This window comes from Penicillium soppii (genome assembly GCF_028829465.1).
Source record: "Penicillium soppii strain IBT 18220 chromosome Unknown utg000006l, whole genome shotgun sequence".
Classification (NCBI taxonomy): domain Eukaryota; kingdom Fungi; phylum Ascomycota; class Eurotiomycetes; order Eurotiales; family Aspergillaceae; genus Penicillium; species Penicillium soppii.
This window is the reverse complement of record NW_026643236.1, coordinates 1,632,623-1,648,995: the sequence shown is the minus strand read 5'-3', so window position 1 is coordinate 1,648,995 and position 16,373 is coordinate 1,632,623. Positions and strand designations below refer to the sequence as shown.

At 45.3% G+C, this 16,373-nt stretch overlaps 8 protein-coding genes across 8 annotated transcripts; 1 reads left to right on the top strand and 7 right to left on the bottom strand.

Moving 5' to 3' along the window:
- Positions 1 to 616: 616 nt before the first annotated feature.
- Positions 617 to 1,618, bottom strand: N7529_007968 (uncharacterized protein; the record flags this gene model as incomplete). The annotated part of the gene is made up of 1 exon (XM_057243495.1): positions 617 to 1,618. The coding sequence occupies one exon, from the start codon at positions 1,616 to 1,618 to the stop codon at positions 617 to 619; it is 1,002 nt and encodes a 333-aa protein (XP_057095033.1).
- Positions 1,619 to 5,330: 3,712 nt separating this feature from the next.
- On the bottom strand, positions 5,331 to 5,903 carry N7529_007967 (NADPH oxidase family protein; the record flags this gene model as incomplete). The annotated part of the gene is made up of 1 exon (XM_057243494.1): positions 5,331 to 5,903. The coding sequence occupies one exon, from the start codon at positions 5,901 to 5,903 to the stop codon at positions 5,331 to 5,333; it is 573 nt and encodes a 190-aa protein (XP_057095032.1).
- Positions 5,904 to 8,579: 2,676 nt separating this feature from the next.
- On the bottom strand, positions 8,580 to 9,235 carry N7529_007966 (uncharacterized protein; the record flags this gene model as incomplete). The annotated part of the gene is made up of 2 exons (XM_057243493.1): positions 8,580 to 8,808; positions 8,856 to 9,235. 2 exons carry the CDS (start codon positions 9,233 to 9,235, stop codon positions 8,580 to 8,582), a joined length of 609 nt encoding a protein of 202 aa, XP_057095031.1.
- Positions 9,236 to 9,522: 287 nt separating this feature from the next.
- Positions 9,523 to 10,587, bottom strand: N7529_007965 (uncharacterized protein; the record flags this gene model as incomplete). Its single annotated transcript, XM_057243492.1, has 3 exons — positions 9,523 to 9,639; positions 9,694 to 9,908; positions 9,951 to 10,587. 3 exons carry the CDS (start codon positions 10,585 to 10,587, stop codon positions 9,523 to 9,525), a joined length of 969 nt encoding a protein of 322 aa, XP_057095030.1.
- A 629-nt stretch (positions 10,588 to 11,216) lies between these two features.
- N7529_007964 (uncharacterized protein) lies at positions 11,217 to 11,714 on the bottom strand (the record flags this gene model as incomplete). The annotated part of the gene is made up of 2 exons (XM_057243491.1): positions 11,217 to 11,471; positions 11,523 to 11,714. The coding sequence occupies 2 exons, from the start codon at positions 11,712 to 11,714 to the stop codon at positions 11,217 to 11,219; spliced, it is 447 nt and encodes a 148-aa protein (XP_057095029.1).
- A 165-nt stretch (positions 11,715 to 11,879) lies between these two features.
- On the bottom strand, positions 11,880 to 13,446 carry N7529_007963 (uncharacterized protein; the record flags this gene model as incomplete). Its single annotated transcript, XM_057243490.1, has 2 exons — positions 11,880 to 12,905; positions 13,102 to 13,446. The coding sequence occupies 2 exons, from the start codon at positions 13,444 to 13,446 to the stop codon at positions 11,880 to 11,882; spliced, it is 1,371 nt and encodes a 456-aa protein (XP_057095028.1).
- A 78-nt stretch (positions 13,447 to 13,524) lies between these two features.
- Positions 13,525 to 15,173, bottom strand: N7529_007962 (uncharacterized protein; the record flags this gene model as incomplete). The annotated part of the gene is made up of 2 exons (XM_057243489.1): positions 13,525 to 14,102; positions 14,150 to 15,173. 2 exons carry the CDS (start codon positions 15,171 to 15,173, stop codon positions 13,525 to 13,527), a joined length of 1,602 nt encoding a protein of 533 aa, XP_057095027.1.
- Positions 15,174 to 15,574: 401 nt separating this feature from the next.
- On the top strand, positions 15,575 to 16,281 carry N7529_007961 (uncharacterized protein; the record flags this gene model as incomplete). Its single annotated transcript, XM_057243488.1, has 2 exons — positions 15,575 to 15,843; positions 15,894 to 16,281. The coding sequence occupies 2 exons, from the start codon at positions 15,575 to 15,577 to the stop codon at positions 16,279 to 16,281; spliced, it is 657 nt and encodes a 218-aa protein (XP_057095026.1).
- Between the last annotated feature and the right edge of the window lie 92 nt (positions 16,282 to 16,373).

Here is a 16,373-nt window from a genome sequence, read left to right as displayed (position 1 = left end):
CGCATGAAGATCAAATTTATAGCACATGAGCCTGGGTCCCATCTTGTTTGCTTTTGGTCACATTTACTCCCTGCTAAGCGGCGCATCAATATCAATACTCTATGCGCAATTTGCTTGGAGAAAACCAACCTTCTATCATCCAAGGAACAGCGAGCATTCATCTCTAAGAAGAAAGATCAAATCATGTTTGAAAGAAACGTTCCTTGGGCGAAACAGGAGTGGGAATTTTGGGTGACTTGTCGTGAATGTCAACGCATCAACGACTCTTTACGACAGAATGAGGGGTTGTATGTTCAACTTGTTGGTGGAGCTAGTATATTTTAAACTCTTGGTGCTTTAAATCCTCAGTTCTTAAGACTGGGCGGATCCCTTGCATAACCATTGCTTAGTGAAATTCAATAAGTCAATTTAAGAGCCTCGATTTGTTGTTGTGTCGGTCTTTTGGCAGAGTTCTGTCTCTAATCTACAATGCCCATATGCACAGATCGGCTTCAATACATGGCTCATTGAACCCGAATTGTCTTATAATAAAATTTGTGGAAGCTTAACAGGAACAAACAACTTAAGTGATGAGAGGATTTGGTATAAGAACCCTCCTATGGGTCTAAATTGGTAATCATAACTCCTCAGAAGATGTCCTATCCTTCTGGCGCTTCCCGGGTCGATTACCTGCAGATTCTGCCTTTCTCTTCCCCGTATGAACGTCATAGTGCATAACGTAATGTCGAAGTTTGTCCGCTGAGATTGTTCCTTCTTGCCCCTTTTCATGGCTTGGATTGTCTGTTTTCCCAACCAGTATCAATCGTTCTTTCAATGCTACTTCGTACACCTTGTTCACATCCGGAACTCCAAGCCCATACTGATTAACCACCATGAAAATATGATCCCTTGCAAGAGCTTGCAGAGTTGCTCGGAGATTGAGTCCGCCATCCAAGGAGAATTTGTAGTAAGTTCGCGATTCGAATAGGTAGACAACAATCACTTCTTGATGTGATTTATACCACATCGAAAGGATCTCAGGAACCTTCCGATGAATGGTTATGAAGCTTTTTATTTCCATTGGTTGAGGCATTTCCTCAAATCCGGCCGCCAATGGTGCAATATCACGATCAGGAGTTCCACTTGGGTGGTCATGCATTTCTACTGGCTCGGGGTTGAAATCTTCTTCTGTCGTATCTGGTCCGGAGTTTGTGGGCGGTTGGTGGACTTCTTCCGAAAGCGAGGAATTCGTACGTTCAACTGCAGGAAGCTCCTCTTCAAAATCTATATCTGCCTCGACAGATTCGGGGGCGGCTTCGGCAAGCCTGAGGGGACTTTGGGGTGGGGCAGCTTGCCGTTCATCCCAGAGTTGGTTGAATAAAGTTTTTCCAAAAAAGCAGCCGATGATATCTTTTATCACACCAAGCGACGTTACATATTCCGATTGTGGCTGATCAGGACCAAACATTTGGTTGGCAAAAATGTTTCTGCGCTGCCGATCATACTCATCTCGCGTGGGGCTGTTAAATCGGTGGCTCGCTTCGAGTTCTGGGTCATTTGTCGTGAATTGGGCTGTAGTACCTTCCTCCTCCGCATACTTAGGAAGATTCCACAAGAAGCTACCAAGTCTTTTAGACATTGATTGCACTCTATGCTCTTCGTATTTGTAGAATCCCTCCCTGCAAAGAGATTTGAAAAGGCCTTGTGCCATATGTTGCCCCAAATTTTGATTTCGAAGTAGGCTAATTTGATCGGATTTAAAGCCCAATCGCGAAGCCAATATAGCAAGCTTATTCAAGCTTACATCCTCAGTGGACCATTCAAACCCTTTTCCAATCTTTCTTACGCGGCTTCCTTGGTGGACAAAATGTCTGCAAGCAAAAAGCCAAAGCTGTATCACAGATACAGAGAATGAGGTTTCACTCTGCTGAATAGTTGTAAATTCGTTCTCTGTGGTCTGAACTTCAAGCAATCCTCCAGTTCCGATTATATTCCATTGACTAAGCATGACTTTTTTGAAGCTTCCTTTGAATTTTGGAGGGCAGAGACTGTGGAGCGCTCTTGCTGGACGTTCAATAAACAGTGTATCTTGGATAAGTGTATTGAGAGATATTATTCTCCCAGACGTTTGGAGAAGTCGACTCTTGAGTGCCTCCCTGTCTTCAGTAATTCTAACAAGAGGAAAAATTGTTTTTGAATCCATGAGGTCGGTGACGCGTTTTCGGTCTGCCAGAGAGATACAAGGCATTAACCCTTCAATATAGTACACGGAATCCGAGTCGACCAGCGACCCGTACTGAGAACCAAAAAGGTTTGCCCATATTTCCTGTATTTCGCATAAGTAATGATGCAAGATCTAGGAAGTTAGCTATGAACAAAACATGCGTTTATCAAACATACGTCTGGACATTTAAGTCCTAGCATCCTGGTGATTTGGGAAGATCTCAAAGGTTTCCATAGCCCAACGTAGGGCAATAACTTATCAAGAATGTCGAGCCGATTAGCATCACGTTGCAAGCGTCGTATCTGTTTCCGACAATCTTCGGAACCAAGTCTAGCCCACCATTTCTGCTCCAGGGCAACATTTTGTGAGATTTGGTATGACCTAAGGGTTCGATATATTTCGCCGACAGTGAAGCTTATACTTTCTGTCGATTCCTCGCGTAATTGGGCGAGTGCATCAGTCGAGATATCTAAAAGCATCATAAGTCTTCAAAGACAGCAGACATTTGTTGATGTGCCCTACCATCTAAATAGAGATCAACTAGCCATGTAATCTCTCCGAATTTCTCGCCAGCTTTTAAACGATGTTTCCCGTATACACAAGTTATGAGATCCTCTCTTTCTAACAGAAGATGTGGCTGATTTATGGGGTCGAGGAGTGCTTCTCGAGTAAGGTTTGACTTTACAAGTGCTCTTCCCAAAACTCCCCGTTCGATGGTCGCGCAAACTCTGTGCTCAGGTTCTAGATTACCGCAACCTTCAATTTCAAACATTTTAAGGAGTTTTTCCACATTTTTCTCGGCGATCTCTCGTGTTCCTATGAGATGGTTGGCTTCAAATTGAAGATGCTGTAACTTGATAATTGCGCATCCCTGATAACTCTGTAATCTTTGAATGGCGAGGCTGTTCGTTCGGTGACCAAGAAGGTTTTCGCTTGTATCCATTTTTCAAATCTTGTTTTGCTCAGAGAAAAGATGGGTTAGAGAAAGAAAGAAGGGCATTAAAAAAAAAGGAAGGAAAGCAAGGCCGTGACGACTTAAAATGTTCTGCGACACTAAAACCGTGTCGCACCAAATGCCTCGCGTATGGGTCCTACCGCCTTGTTTACAAATCAGAAAACAGGAGGGACAAATACAATATAAGAGCCCAGTCTCCCACGTATAGTAATACTCATAATTCCCAAACAAATCGTCCCTATGCGTTTGAACCATCTTTCTTTCTCGCTCTTCATTCTGTCATCGGCATGGGCAGGTCCCGACAATTGTTGGTACGATTTTAATTCTGATTCTAGAGCTTTGACACATTCGTGCCAGGTCTATGATGATGGGGGCGTTGTTTATACATCTTCTTTAAAGCAGAGTGATTGTCTTCGAAATGATGATGGCAAGCTTCTATTCCAGAATGGGTAGGTTCCAGATCATTATTCTTCTCAGTCGTTTTGTGTCAAATGGACAACCTATTTACTTTTATAAAGTGGAGGAGCTGCCTGTACGGATTGCTTTGAGCAGTCAGGTGCAAGTGAGGACATAGTTGGCATGATCTATAGAGGGAAGTCGAGACCCTCGAATTACCTTAGATGCTCGTGTCCCGATGAATCCGGCAAGACCAAGGCAGCGTCAATTCAACTCAGTAGGTGGTCACATGAAAGCTGATGATGAATTTGGATTTATTAACCATTGAAAGACTCCGTTTTATCAACCGTGTCTTCTTATAGTTTGGCTTGTGGCGTCACCACGGCGACTGTCTCGACGTCGGTCCCCTCCCGAGCCACATCATCGGCAGTGCCAACATCCGCGCTGCGTGTCTAGCTTACCAAGGTGTAGAGGTCAAATTGAATATTTTGTGTCAGATTAGTGCCTGAAGATGCCTGGTCTTTGACCGTTTTCTTATTGTAAATGAAGCTATTCCCATCATCTTCATCGTGAGATAATTTCCAGTTTATCAAAAGCTCTCTTTCACAATAACCAGATACATGATCAACGAGCTTCTATAGAGTAGGGCTTACTCTCCAGTAAGTCCTTACTCTCCAGTAAGTCCTTACTCTCCAGTAAGTCCCTACTCTCCAGTAAGTCCCTACTCTCCAGTAAGTCCCTACTCTCCAGTGAGTCCCTACTCTCCAGTAAGTCCCTACTCTCCAGTGAGTCCCTACTCTCCAGTAAGTCCCTACTCTCCAGTGAGTCCCTACTCTCCAGTAAGTCCCTACTCTCCAGTGAGTCCCTACTCTCCAGTGAGTCCCTACTCTCCAGTGAGTCCCTACTCTCCAGTGAGTCCCTACTCTCCAGTGAGTCCCTACTCTCCAGTGAGTCCCTACTCTCCAGTAAGTCCCTACTCTCCAGTAAGTCCCTACTCTCCAGTGAGTCCCTACTCTCCAGTAAGTCCCTACTCTCCAGTAGGCCCCTCTCTATAAGTAGCAACTCTCTATAGTAGCACAAGATGCTAATGCAAAGCAACGAAGATACTCTGCGCTATCTACAGCACGTACACTAATCTGTAAGCTAGGCTGTAAAACTATACTATCTTGCGTGTCTGAATCCGACTCTTCTCTGACATCGCACCAGGGAGCAGTATATGATGCAAATTGTCTGTGTTATTACCAACGGACTGTCCCGGAGAGTTGACCACCAGCTAAGCTAGGTACTCTTGGCAGACATCTTTAATGCTGTTTTCTAGATCTACAACATGGTACTATCAAATCATTCTTTGTGAGTTTACAATGCATGTATTTTCTACTGATCTGGTCTTAGACACCTAGAATTGGCTTCGTTCTCTCTCACGGCTTGAGGAAGGCGCGCAAGCTTCCAGTTTGACCCCAAGGCTGAAACTCAGGTTCGAATAACTCGACGTTTTTATCTACGCGTGACCTAACCAAGTTCCTGATATCATGCCGAGTTTGGGCCTGCGCACAAACTAATTTCAAGATGAGTGAGATATTTCGCAATAGATTGTGAGTACAAGACTTACCCATTACAAGCATTTTCCCCATTTGGCCTTTTATTTCTATATCAAGCTGCTGTTCCCAATTGACGTGTCCGCTATGTACATCGATGAGCCCATTCTCACCGATGTGTTGAATATCGTCCTCCGACTGAGCACGTAGTGGGTCATGAATTGATACGTGAAGCATCTGCCTAGCGTAAGTAAATGGCATCCTTAATACAGAAGCGGGTACTAACGTATCCATTATCTTGCCTAACGAGGACCTGTAGTAAGTCTCGCGCACTCTCGTAATCACCAACCCTATCTAACTGCCAGACGAGCGAGATCCTCTGTGTGCATATTTGGGCCTTTTCATGGCCATCGAGAAGCTCCTTAATATATGGCAACTGAGCTGCGATACCGATACCGGTAGCAACTAAAAAGATATGTCCATAGTCGCCGACTTTGCTGTTTAACCTCCAGTTAACAGACGACGGGCCAAACGGGCCATCAATCCAACCTCCGAAGTCTCTGTTTGGCTCAATGCGATCAAAGAGTCTCTTTGTGAAACCGGAACGGGGACGAAGCAGAATTGAGATTGAAACCGCCCGGCCATTGATATCACTCTCCCACCAGGTGATAGTAAATGGGTGTGACTGAAAAAGATAAAAAAGTCCTACGGAAGGAACACCCAGGTTGATGCGTTGACCGGCGCGCACTGCCCATGGTCTAGGCAATGATAGTGTCATTCGAGCGACATCACCCACATAGGGTTGTAACTTCATTTGGACATGGCTTCTTCCTACCACCACATTGCGATATATGATGCGAATCAGCTGCAACACCCCCGTGATAGCTAGCGTACATGTGTACACCAGTGGGAATACCCACAAACTCCCTTCAGTTGACTGAGTGTGCTGCCATATTGCATATATCATCGTCACCGCGCACGCAATGTGGGTGAGAAGAAATACCTCGTAGACCCTTTTCTTGATTAGGGGCAAGATTATCAAAGCCAAGAACAAACAGGCCGCCTTTACCGGATTTCAGTATTCAAACACAGTTTAGGAAAGGCGAGAAAGCTTACTAGCAGACCGTAGAATTGCATCTCGTTTGCCCAAGAGATCAGCCTCGATCGAGCAACGATTATAACATGAGCCAGAGCCTCGAAGAAAGCTACTAACGCAAACGATCGATGTAGAAATCCGTAAGAGTAGAGGGATACTCCAAGGAGACGAGCTGTGAATTCGTAACCACCACCCAAAAACATTGGGAATAAGTTAATGAGTGAGAGCTTCGCTGCTCGATTACCAGCATCTTGGATGGAATGAACCCGCACAACATTGCAGATGCCAGTGCCGGCATAATAAACAACTGTTAAGATTAAATGCATCCTTGATGTACCTCCAAATCCGAGGAATCGCCAATAAGACCTGGCATAAATCACATGGCGTAATAGAAACGGTCGAACTCGAGAAGATAAGAAAGGTGAGGTTGATAAGAATGAGCATATGCATAAAGTAAGACGGTACAACAGGAATGAGGAAGCCGTAAGACCGAGAACTACCCCGTATATTGCCTCCGGTGTAGTCGGAAAATGAGTGACGGCAAATGAAGTCATTTGGGCGAAAAAGCAGAAACTTTCTTCTTTACTTTGGCGCAAACCAGGCGTATTTATACCCCTTCATTATCTTCTCTACTCGATTTCTCTCTTGGCGGCCAGCGATGATCAAAAAAAGCGTCTGTTACCTATTAGCACTAGAAGATGTGGCCCGGGTGCATACTCAGATCTCCGCAACCCTGTTAGTAATAGCTAGTGTCTATCTTAGTTTTGCGAAGCGAAAAGGGGGGTGGGTGGAACGCCCGACGGCGAAAATAAAATGCTTGGCGTGCGCAACTCTGCTTTCGTGTCCGCGACTCTGCTTTCGTGTCCGCGACTCTGCTTTCACGTCCGCGACTCTGCTTTCACGACCGCGACTCTGCTTTCATAGCCGCTAGTCTTGACCTTTGCCACGGTTCCGTCACAGCCTGACAATGAATATCCCCACTACGGCTTCGGATGTCATCTGCGACACTGGAAAGGTAGCAAAATTCGACTTCGTCATCCACTTATGCCCTAAGGAAACTAACAATGCTTGACCGAATAGAAATTATCATAATGCCTCCTTCGGTATCAGTAGCTTGCCAACAATAGTCCATGCCAGCATGGTTAAGATGACTCAGTTTGAAGATTTGAATAATCCTTCCCCAACAATTGCTGAAAACAATTTCGATGCACCTATTCCTGAGAGGTGAGTTCTTTAATTAGACTTTCCGCCGAGATCTCAATATTGAAATCAACTAGACATGGCTTTCCCCACCTTGGACACCCCACTCAGAAGTATTCTATGAATTGGGAAGTCGATCAGGCGGGTTACGGATCACTCAGCCTTGGCAACTATTTTGGATACTCAACTGTCCTGATAAAAAAAAAAACCGCCGAAAAAAAGCTTGCTAGCTTCTCTAAACTGCAAGCTGCATTCCATGAGAATGTAGTGGGCCTCGTAGAGGCTTTTCACGATAGCAAAGCCACTTATTTTGTTTACAACTACTATGGATTTGCTGTCAATCTTTCGCAAGTTAGCTCAACTCCCGTCGTGCATTTAAGTGAGACCGATCTCGCAAGCATCTGCAGGAGCGTTCTTAGGGGTCTTCAGTATATTCATGAAAATCTTTTGATAGTCCACGGGCGTGTCAACTGTGACAACATTATCTTATGTTCCGATGGAGCCATTAAAATAGGTAAGTGTCATATACTACCTTCCTTCATTGATAAAAGACTCATTTAGTCAGCAAACATTGGAGACAGCATGGTAGATGATGGCCCTGCGTCCATGGATCTAGATCGCGAAAAAGTTGGATTATTGTTGCTTCAACTCGGTGATCCACAGAGATCTCTGAACAAATCTGAAAACCAAGCTAGAGTCCCACAAACGGGGCGTAAGCTATCAAAATACGCGGTTCACTTTGTGGAGCACATTGGCTCATCGTCATATTCTTACTTGTTCGAGGTTGGGCTGCTATGCAATATTCCTAGTCTCACGCTTACACCTCACAGCATGCATTTTTGCAGCAAGCGGATTCAGACAGTCGGACGTGGTATTTGATACCTCATTATCTGGATACAATCATGTACTGGGGTGTTCTACTATAAGAAATTGAAAGATAAATTGGGGGAGATCCCTACTGATCCGCAATGACAGGCTCATATTTCTTGTTCTGTTCGCTTTATCTGCAAGCGACTCAACGTTGGTTTCTCACTTCAGTCAAAACGGAAAACCATATATAGAATTTTGAGTTTCCTATGATTTTCCTAATTACTTGAATGCAATTTAAACAAAGGAATTCAGTTCATCTTCTTGCGTTATCCTTCATCTCTGACCGTTTCCCCGCAATAATATTGTTTAAAGAGTAGGTAATTCTTAGACATGGACAGGATGTTGGTAGTTGCGAGACATCTGATTGTGTTCCCGTTTCAGTCTCTCTAGTTTGCCAAATTTATAAATGTATAGCAGAATAAGAGAGCAGGCAACGGACAGGCCAGATGTAATCACAGTCAAAAGTACCATGATGGACCAATCGCCATCATGAGCAGTATATAAGCTAATAATCGTGGTAAGAAAACCGGCCAATGCATTAAGAAGCGTAGGACTAACAGCATTAGGAGAGATCTCGTATCATTAATGCGCGACACTCACATAAAAATACGATTAATAAGCCAAATATAATTCCCGCGAAATTCCCAGAACAGCCAGCCCATGATCGCCAAACCCGAGACAAACAGTACACATGCCGTTGCGAGAAGGGGAGGATTCTGGATAGTATTCAAAATCCACTCCCCGGCTTCATTTTCCGCGAGGCCATCATGGATTTTGTCGGACTTTTGGAGAGAGGTGAACGTTCCAGGAATCACCAGATAGCCAGCAAGAAGTATCCAGTGGGCTGTACTAGCAAGAACGTTGTCTTGCCAGGCAATCGCGTCCGCTTCTAAGATCATGCGTACGTAACTGGATTCGAACGGCTCGTAAGTCAAACCGCCGGCTTGATTGTCGGGATGAACAGAAGATTGAGTCGCCATGTTTTTATTTATGAATTCGATAAACTATCATAGAGAGGGCAGGCTTTTCTACTTAAGACACCCCGCGGTACACAAAACGGCTCGCAGAAGAATAGAGGAAATAAACTATTATTACAAAATCAAGAGCGTAGCCTAATATAGATGACACCCACTTAACGCTCGTTCCAATCTAACAGAAAGGAGGGAATGTCACCATGTACCATTTTTGTTGTGGCTAGATCATGCGGTGCCTACTTAGAATTTGTTTATCATGGTTTGTAATTATTGTCTGCGGGTATTGTAGAGCCTTAATTATCGTCGTCATTAGCTTGACTTCCGATGCGGATGCCTAGAGGTAAGGTTTTGAAATAGTGCCGCTTCAAACTCCACGCCCCCCCAGGGTTGGCAAGATGCAGAAATTCGTCCTTTTCACCATATCAGGGATGCCACAGAGAATCGAAAATGCAAGAGATACTTACTTTTGCCATGCTTTCCGCGGTTGTATCTTTCTTACTTTTTTGCACAAATAAATAGGCTAGCCGTGAAAGAGGTGACGTATTTAGATCATCGCTTGACTCGAGGACTGCGGCGGTCCGGTCGCTTAGGAACACTACAATTGACCCAACGTCTTGAATATCTTTCTGCATCGTGTCGGCGGAATCTTTTTTCAACAAGCATTCTCCGATGTTTGCTTCTTGTGAATTAGTGAAGTTCAAATTGAAAGCACGAGACATACCAAGCTTGACTTCGCCTTGCCAAGTAAGAAGGACATTGCTGAAATCTAGCAAGCCATATGAAGTCTTCAAGGCCGAGTGAATAAATTTAAGTCCTTCCAAGATCTCTTTGCAAACTGTCGCTATGTCTGCGTCGCTGAATTGAACATTTCCCGCAACACAACCAAGACTGATCGCCAAATGCTCATACTCGTAGACCAAATGAAGTTTATCCCCAGATTGGAAGTGATCAATCAAGGATAGAATGTTTCTGTGACTGGCAAATTGCAGTCCTCGAATAGATCGCATCTTTCCAGCGTCACGGCACTTTATCAGACATATGGGGAGGTTCTTAGTGTCTTTCAAGGCTATTATTCCTGTTCCAGCCTGGTCAATGTTGTATGATTTGTGAAACTTGTCGAGTGGGCTTTGCTTGGAAAGGGCATGAGATGCACTCTTTTCGCTTGGTTTGATGGGAACACCTATTCGGTGTAGATGGTTTCTCTCGACGGGCTTCTTCGGCGGGCTTGCTTCTCCCCCAGTATCCTGCTTCACATCGTCATCTCTTCCATTGAACTCGGATTCCTTCGCATTAACAATTCCTCTCTTTGACCACAATTGATTTGGTAAAATAGTTTGCCGCTTGGTGCTTGGCTCCATTCCGTAAGTTCTGTGTCGGATCCTTTTAGGTTCAATTCATAAGGAGATAGTGGGTGAACACTTTATTCTTTGGCCGTGAGGGAGAGTGACCGGTGATTTAAAATAGAGTATGTGGAAATGCCCTTTTGATTGGCTGGTCGTGCCCTTGCTCCTCATTCCTGCCACGGCTTACCCACCAGCTCCGATCTCGGGAATGGCATATGAATCAAAAACAGTGTCGCAGCATTAACTAATATCCGAATCTGCAAGTCGCCAGCAAGAGGAAAGCGTCCGACGATACTCTCGGTCACCACAATAATAAGCTTGCTACCGAAGATGTATTTCTACCAGGTTGGTGCTATTGTTGATTTCCGGGTAGTTATGCTGTGAGACCTCAAGCGGGTGGTTCATCGAAGACGAGGCTTAGCCTACCTATTCCTATGAGAGTTGGAGATGCCGCTTGTAGGCTGATCGACGCCTGGATACTCTGTACAAATGAAGACGTCTCTGAATGGAATGGGAGGCAATTCTTCGGAGACTTTTACTCGGCCTACAGAACGATTCGTGAACAGCTACGAGCTTTACCAATCTACAGTTATCCTAACAAATAAAAATTGCACACAAATTTCATGATTAGAATGCTATAACATCTAATCAGAAACATATAGTATAGTCTCGTCATGGCTTTTGCCATGATCATGCTCGCGCGATATGATCTTCAAAGCCTCTTCATCAGCAACAACATTAGCTGGATCCATGTCCCTGTAGAGATCCTCTAAGAATCGAAACTCCTTCGATCTGGCGGCGAAATACCGAGTGAGCTGAGACAAGTCACTCTCGGAGCTTCCCCGAAGGCTTTCGACCTTACTGAAGCTCGATCGTTTCAATTTGGGATACTGCTGTTCCTACCAGTATCTCAGCTGAATGGAACATCTTTTGAGCGCTGTCTTACTCACCAGCTTCTCATCACTAGGGGGCCACGATCTATCATCGACTGTGTTATAGACGAACGATTCTCGCTGATGATTGATGACCAGGTATACTTTTGCATCGCAGAGCTTGACAAGCTCATGAGCTTTGACTTTCAATGTCTGGGATCGCCTCTTGAATTTGTTTCGGGAGTTCCTTTTAGGATCGGGCCCACCCATGGCTTCGAATGCTAATGCAGAATATGAGAAAGAGGTAACAAAACTCTATAAGTTGGCGACATAACAAAGCTTTCACACGGATGGAAATGATTTCATATATATATCCTAAATTTCTCTCCCATTACTTTACACGCGTCATAAATACATTCCAGGTTTAATACCGGTTTACACAAGTGGGCGTTTTCTAGGATAAATTTCCCCGGAGCCTCTCGATTCGCGCTTGCGTCTCCGACCCCTGGCAGAGGTTCGGATCACATCACAGCTCTGGCAAGGTTCTCGGCAAGGAGACCCATGGTTATCATGACCAAACGAAGACAGCAGGCCTTGGCTTGAAACAAAAGATGCCACACTCTCAGGGAAACCCCCAATCCTCCAGCGCTTTTTAGACTTGGTTTGTATATATATATTCACCGTGTAGTCCAGATGGCGGGTTAAGAAAGAAATGGAGCGGTTATAGCATCCACATGAGGGGCAGAGACTGTCTAGACCCCCGAAATCGTCGATCAATCCACAATCTGAGACATAGCTAAGCCCATCGGGGTAAAGATTTTCCAAGGCCAAAATCACCTTTCGAGCCGGTCCTTTGCAGCGCACTGACCCGCGACACCAAAATGGAGTTGTGGTATTTTCTGGCAATAAACCGACAACAAAGAATAATCTAGAGACGAGTAGTGTAGTTGCCGCATCCTGGGCCATTCGCGCACTCCCGACTTGGAGGAGAACGAGATTGCGATAGTCCTCCATGGTCTTGACAGCGTCAATAGTGTGGGGTGTGTTTCCTAGAGGCACGTCTAGGCGGTGACTATCATTTTTGACCGAATCACTGAGACGACCCCGCCACTTTCTCCAATCGTTATCTGACTCCATGGTAGACATCCACGCATCAAAACCCCGGCGCACAAAACCGTCGCGAAAAATGTGGCGGAAATGCGGAGTCTGATTACTCGACTGCGCTTTTCCAGTACCCAGAGACAGCATTCTTGTAGACCCGATGGCTGTGGGCCAGATTTGGTGCGAGACCTGATGCGCAATTTCCCCTGCAAAGTTATACTTTAGTCCACCGTCTTGAAAGGAACCGATTCCCTGTAGATCCGCTGGCGTAAAAAAACTTGCGATCCAATGGTTAGCTCCACTCGGGCAAAAGATCGCATGGGATCGACCTACAACGGGGCGGCGGCAGTAGCTCTTGCTCTAAAGTTTAGTTAGCGCTAACCGTGGAAGGCGGGGTGCATGTCGGGATCAAGCCTACATTCGCCACACAGTTGGTTCATTTCGTGTATCATCTGGCCGTATTATTCGGAAGTCTAGTGGCATTAGTAGGAACGTGGCGGCAATGAACATTGAACTTGCCGTTTTCATCCCTTGACTCATGGGACTCATGGGACACGTTGAAGTTCCCTATCACAAAAGTACTTGTATCCCTGGAAATGCTAGTGGTTACCACCCCAACCTTCGGGCCGGAGCGTCGTGGTCCAAGAGGATCGTCTCGGGCGGCACCAAAAATACGACGATGCTCACCAAAAGCACTTTTCAGGGCGGCATCAAAGACACGTGAATCGTAGCAGCTGTCATGTAGAAGCCACTGGACCCATTTAGCCATGTCCCCAAATACAGATATAAAGCCGAAGACTTGGCGAAGCAGCAGAGGCAAAAAAGAAGGGCGTCTTTCACGGAAAATACAACGTGCCAAGGTATTAAATCGCTCCGAGCAATCTGTGACATTCCATTTCATTGCGAATAACCCTAGCGCGATAAGCCCACCTAAAATATCTATTATTAGGTTTCCTGATTGGACGACACCATAATTGCATCATGAGGCGGCTGACTGACCGGAACTTGTCCCGAGTGCGAGATCTACCACGTCTTGTATCGCGCACGGGCGCAGATGTTCCTGCACCAGAAGCAGGAACTCCAACGGAATTACCCCTCTAACCCCACCGCCGTCGATGGCAAGAATTGTAGGGCTCATAGTCGGCGGAAGAACATCTACCACTAACGGCCTCTGGTAGAGGCAACAGAGACAACCCTTGATGGTGAACTGATACTCCAATCCTAAGGTAGGCCTGCCGAAAATCTGAGCACATCGGTCGCACACTGTATGTCCACATGCCAGAACATGTTGCGCAGAACGCAGAAGACAAAATAGACAGATACGACTGCTTCGCATGCGAGATAACTGACCACTGGAGGACTTGAGTTGTTCTCTGCGTAAATTTGCCGAGGAGACTGCGTTCTCCGAGAATCGCTCGTATAAGCGCATAAAATTAGATTCAACAAGATCAGTTTCTTTCCCGGGACACATCTCGGGCCATAATGCCTTGGAAATACGATACGCCGTAATAACAACGGACCGGTACAACGTTTTAAATACCATGCCGGGGTTTATAGCTATCTTATGTTAGCTTCGGCCTATGAAACGTTAACACGGGACTGACCAAGCATCTTGGGTACATAATGATCCATGAAAAGCGCTGACGCAATTGTTGGGGCCAATCCCGAGAGGGGGAGATTAGCGCGGTGGCCGATCTCAAGATAATGCGCCAAATGCGATTCTGCGCACCAACTTACTGGGCGATCCCTCCTCGTTGCTTTCACAAAATCGAAAGGATGAGAAATATCCTTTAAGGTGTGTTGGATCGCTAATTGAAATAATGCCTTCAAATGCGTTGCATTCGGCCGGGCTTGATTTTCTTGTCGGATAGAGGAGACGGCATCGACTTGTTCTGTGATTAACGCTTTGATGCGTTGGAATTTTGTGATATCGGAGAACTGATGGTCCTGTAGGTATAAAGATATAGAGCTAGAGAACACCCTAGATAGATCGTTATATCCGCTCTCTTGGATTCCCCTGTTGAGTAATCCTATATCAGACATATCCCTCTCGCCTTTTCTCACCGATGGGCCATAAATAAATATCACCCTTGGTAAATATCGCGAAGAAAAGGAGGATGCAGAACGAAGCTGTAAACAGCTAACTAGAAAGTGCACGACCTCTTCAATGCAGGTAGCGTCGTCAATGAAGACGCAAACTACATCTGTGAAGACAAATATCAATCGCGACCACAGTACCAGTAGTATTTTGGCCGCTGAATAGTTGTTCCACAAAATTGGATGGCCAACGCCGGCCTCAAATCTCTTCGCAGTGTAAAACTTGTCGGTGTGCGGAATTTCACCATCAGCCAATAACACTGGCCGGCGGCTTTCTAAGGAAGCGACATCGTATCGCAATTTTATTGGCGCCTCAGATTCATGCCTTCTTATATTGTTCAGAGGGTAGAGCTGCTGAAGAGCGTGATTCTTGGTTTTCCCGCCGAGGAATACACATAATGATGGATATTGGTTGTCTTGATCGCGCAACTCGGAGACCACACGTTGCAGCCGGCCGTGGTCCTGGATTGCAAACGTAGAATCTTCACGGGTGCCAACATCAAGCCAGCCAATGTCTATAGAATTCTGCATGGTGAAGTGAAACTTAGAAACATGCTTCTCTTGTGCCTTACGGTGCGAAGTATTTGAATGTTAACAGTAGTCCTTCATTTGGCAAACGTGTTTCAAAACTAGGGTGATATTATCGCCCACATTTTTACTAATTAATCAAGGAAAAGCGTTCTCACCTCGTTCTCACCCCGTTCTCACCCTAGCCCACTTTGACTGGTATAGATTCCAGACTGGGCTGTACTTTTGTCAAGAGCCGCTCTGGCCTCCATCAAATCCAAGAGGCAAAAGTTAAACAGGGGTAACAGCGCCAGGGTATGCCATGTCTTGGGCTTTGTTAGCTAAGCAATTAAGAACAAAGCAAGAAATATAAGTCGGTATCCGGCATCTAAAACTAATTTAAATCCTTCTATTTTGCCTCAAACATGTCTTATGAGGAGTCCATGGCATTCAATGTCCCTGCCAATCTGTGGGAGACCCCTACTTCCTCTCTATGTTTTGACACCAACGAAACCACGCTTTATACACAAGAAAACATTGACTCATACAATGGTCTGGATGCTTTCGTTCAACAGCACAATTTGGCCATGGGAAATGAATGTTTTGAGTCTGAAGGGTGCCCCGAATCCACTAGGGCCCCTCTGATGACAGGGCCGTACGGTGATGGATGCGACTATCGATCAAATGGGATTAGGTATCCATTTTCTCCACGTTAATTCCTAGCTAGAGCTAAGAATCTTGTAGCCAAACCGAATTGCTTTTGTCAGCCCCAATTAGCACGCACGTCTCCGAGGAGACTGACACTACCTTGCATACGGATACAGAGCTATCTCTCACCTTGAAGCAATTTATGACTATGATAGGCCAGTTTAGTGTCCTTTCTCAAACGCTAGGCACTAAGATCGAAGGCCTAAATAGCCGCTTCGATGATATGGAGCACCGTTTGGACAGTATGGAGCACCGAATGGAAAGTCTGGAGGACAGCATGGCCAAATTGCATCAAGAAACGCAATGCTTGGAGGCCAGGTTCAAAACTATCAATGAATATCTTCTAGAGGTCATAAGGAGGGAGCAAACGGTAATGCAGGAACTTGGTGAACTAGCAAGTCGCTACCATGAGCAAGATATATAACTAGCTTTTGATCACTAGCACATTTCAATTTCGACAATATGCACTGTTATTTTCTAAAAGAGATGAAAAGAAGCCAAACTATACTAAGATTG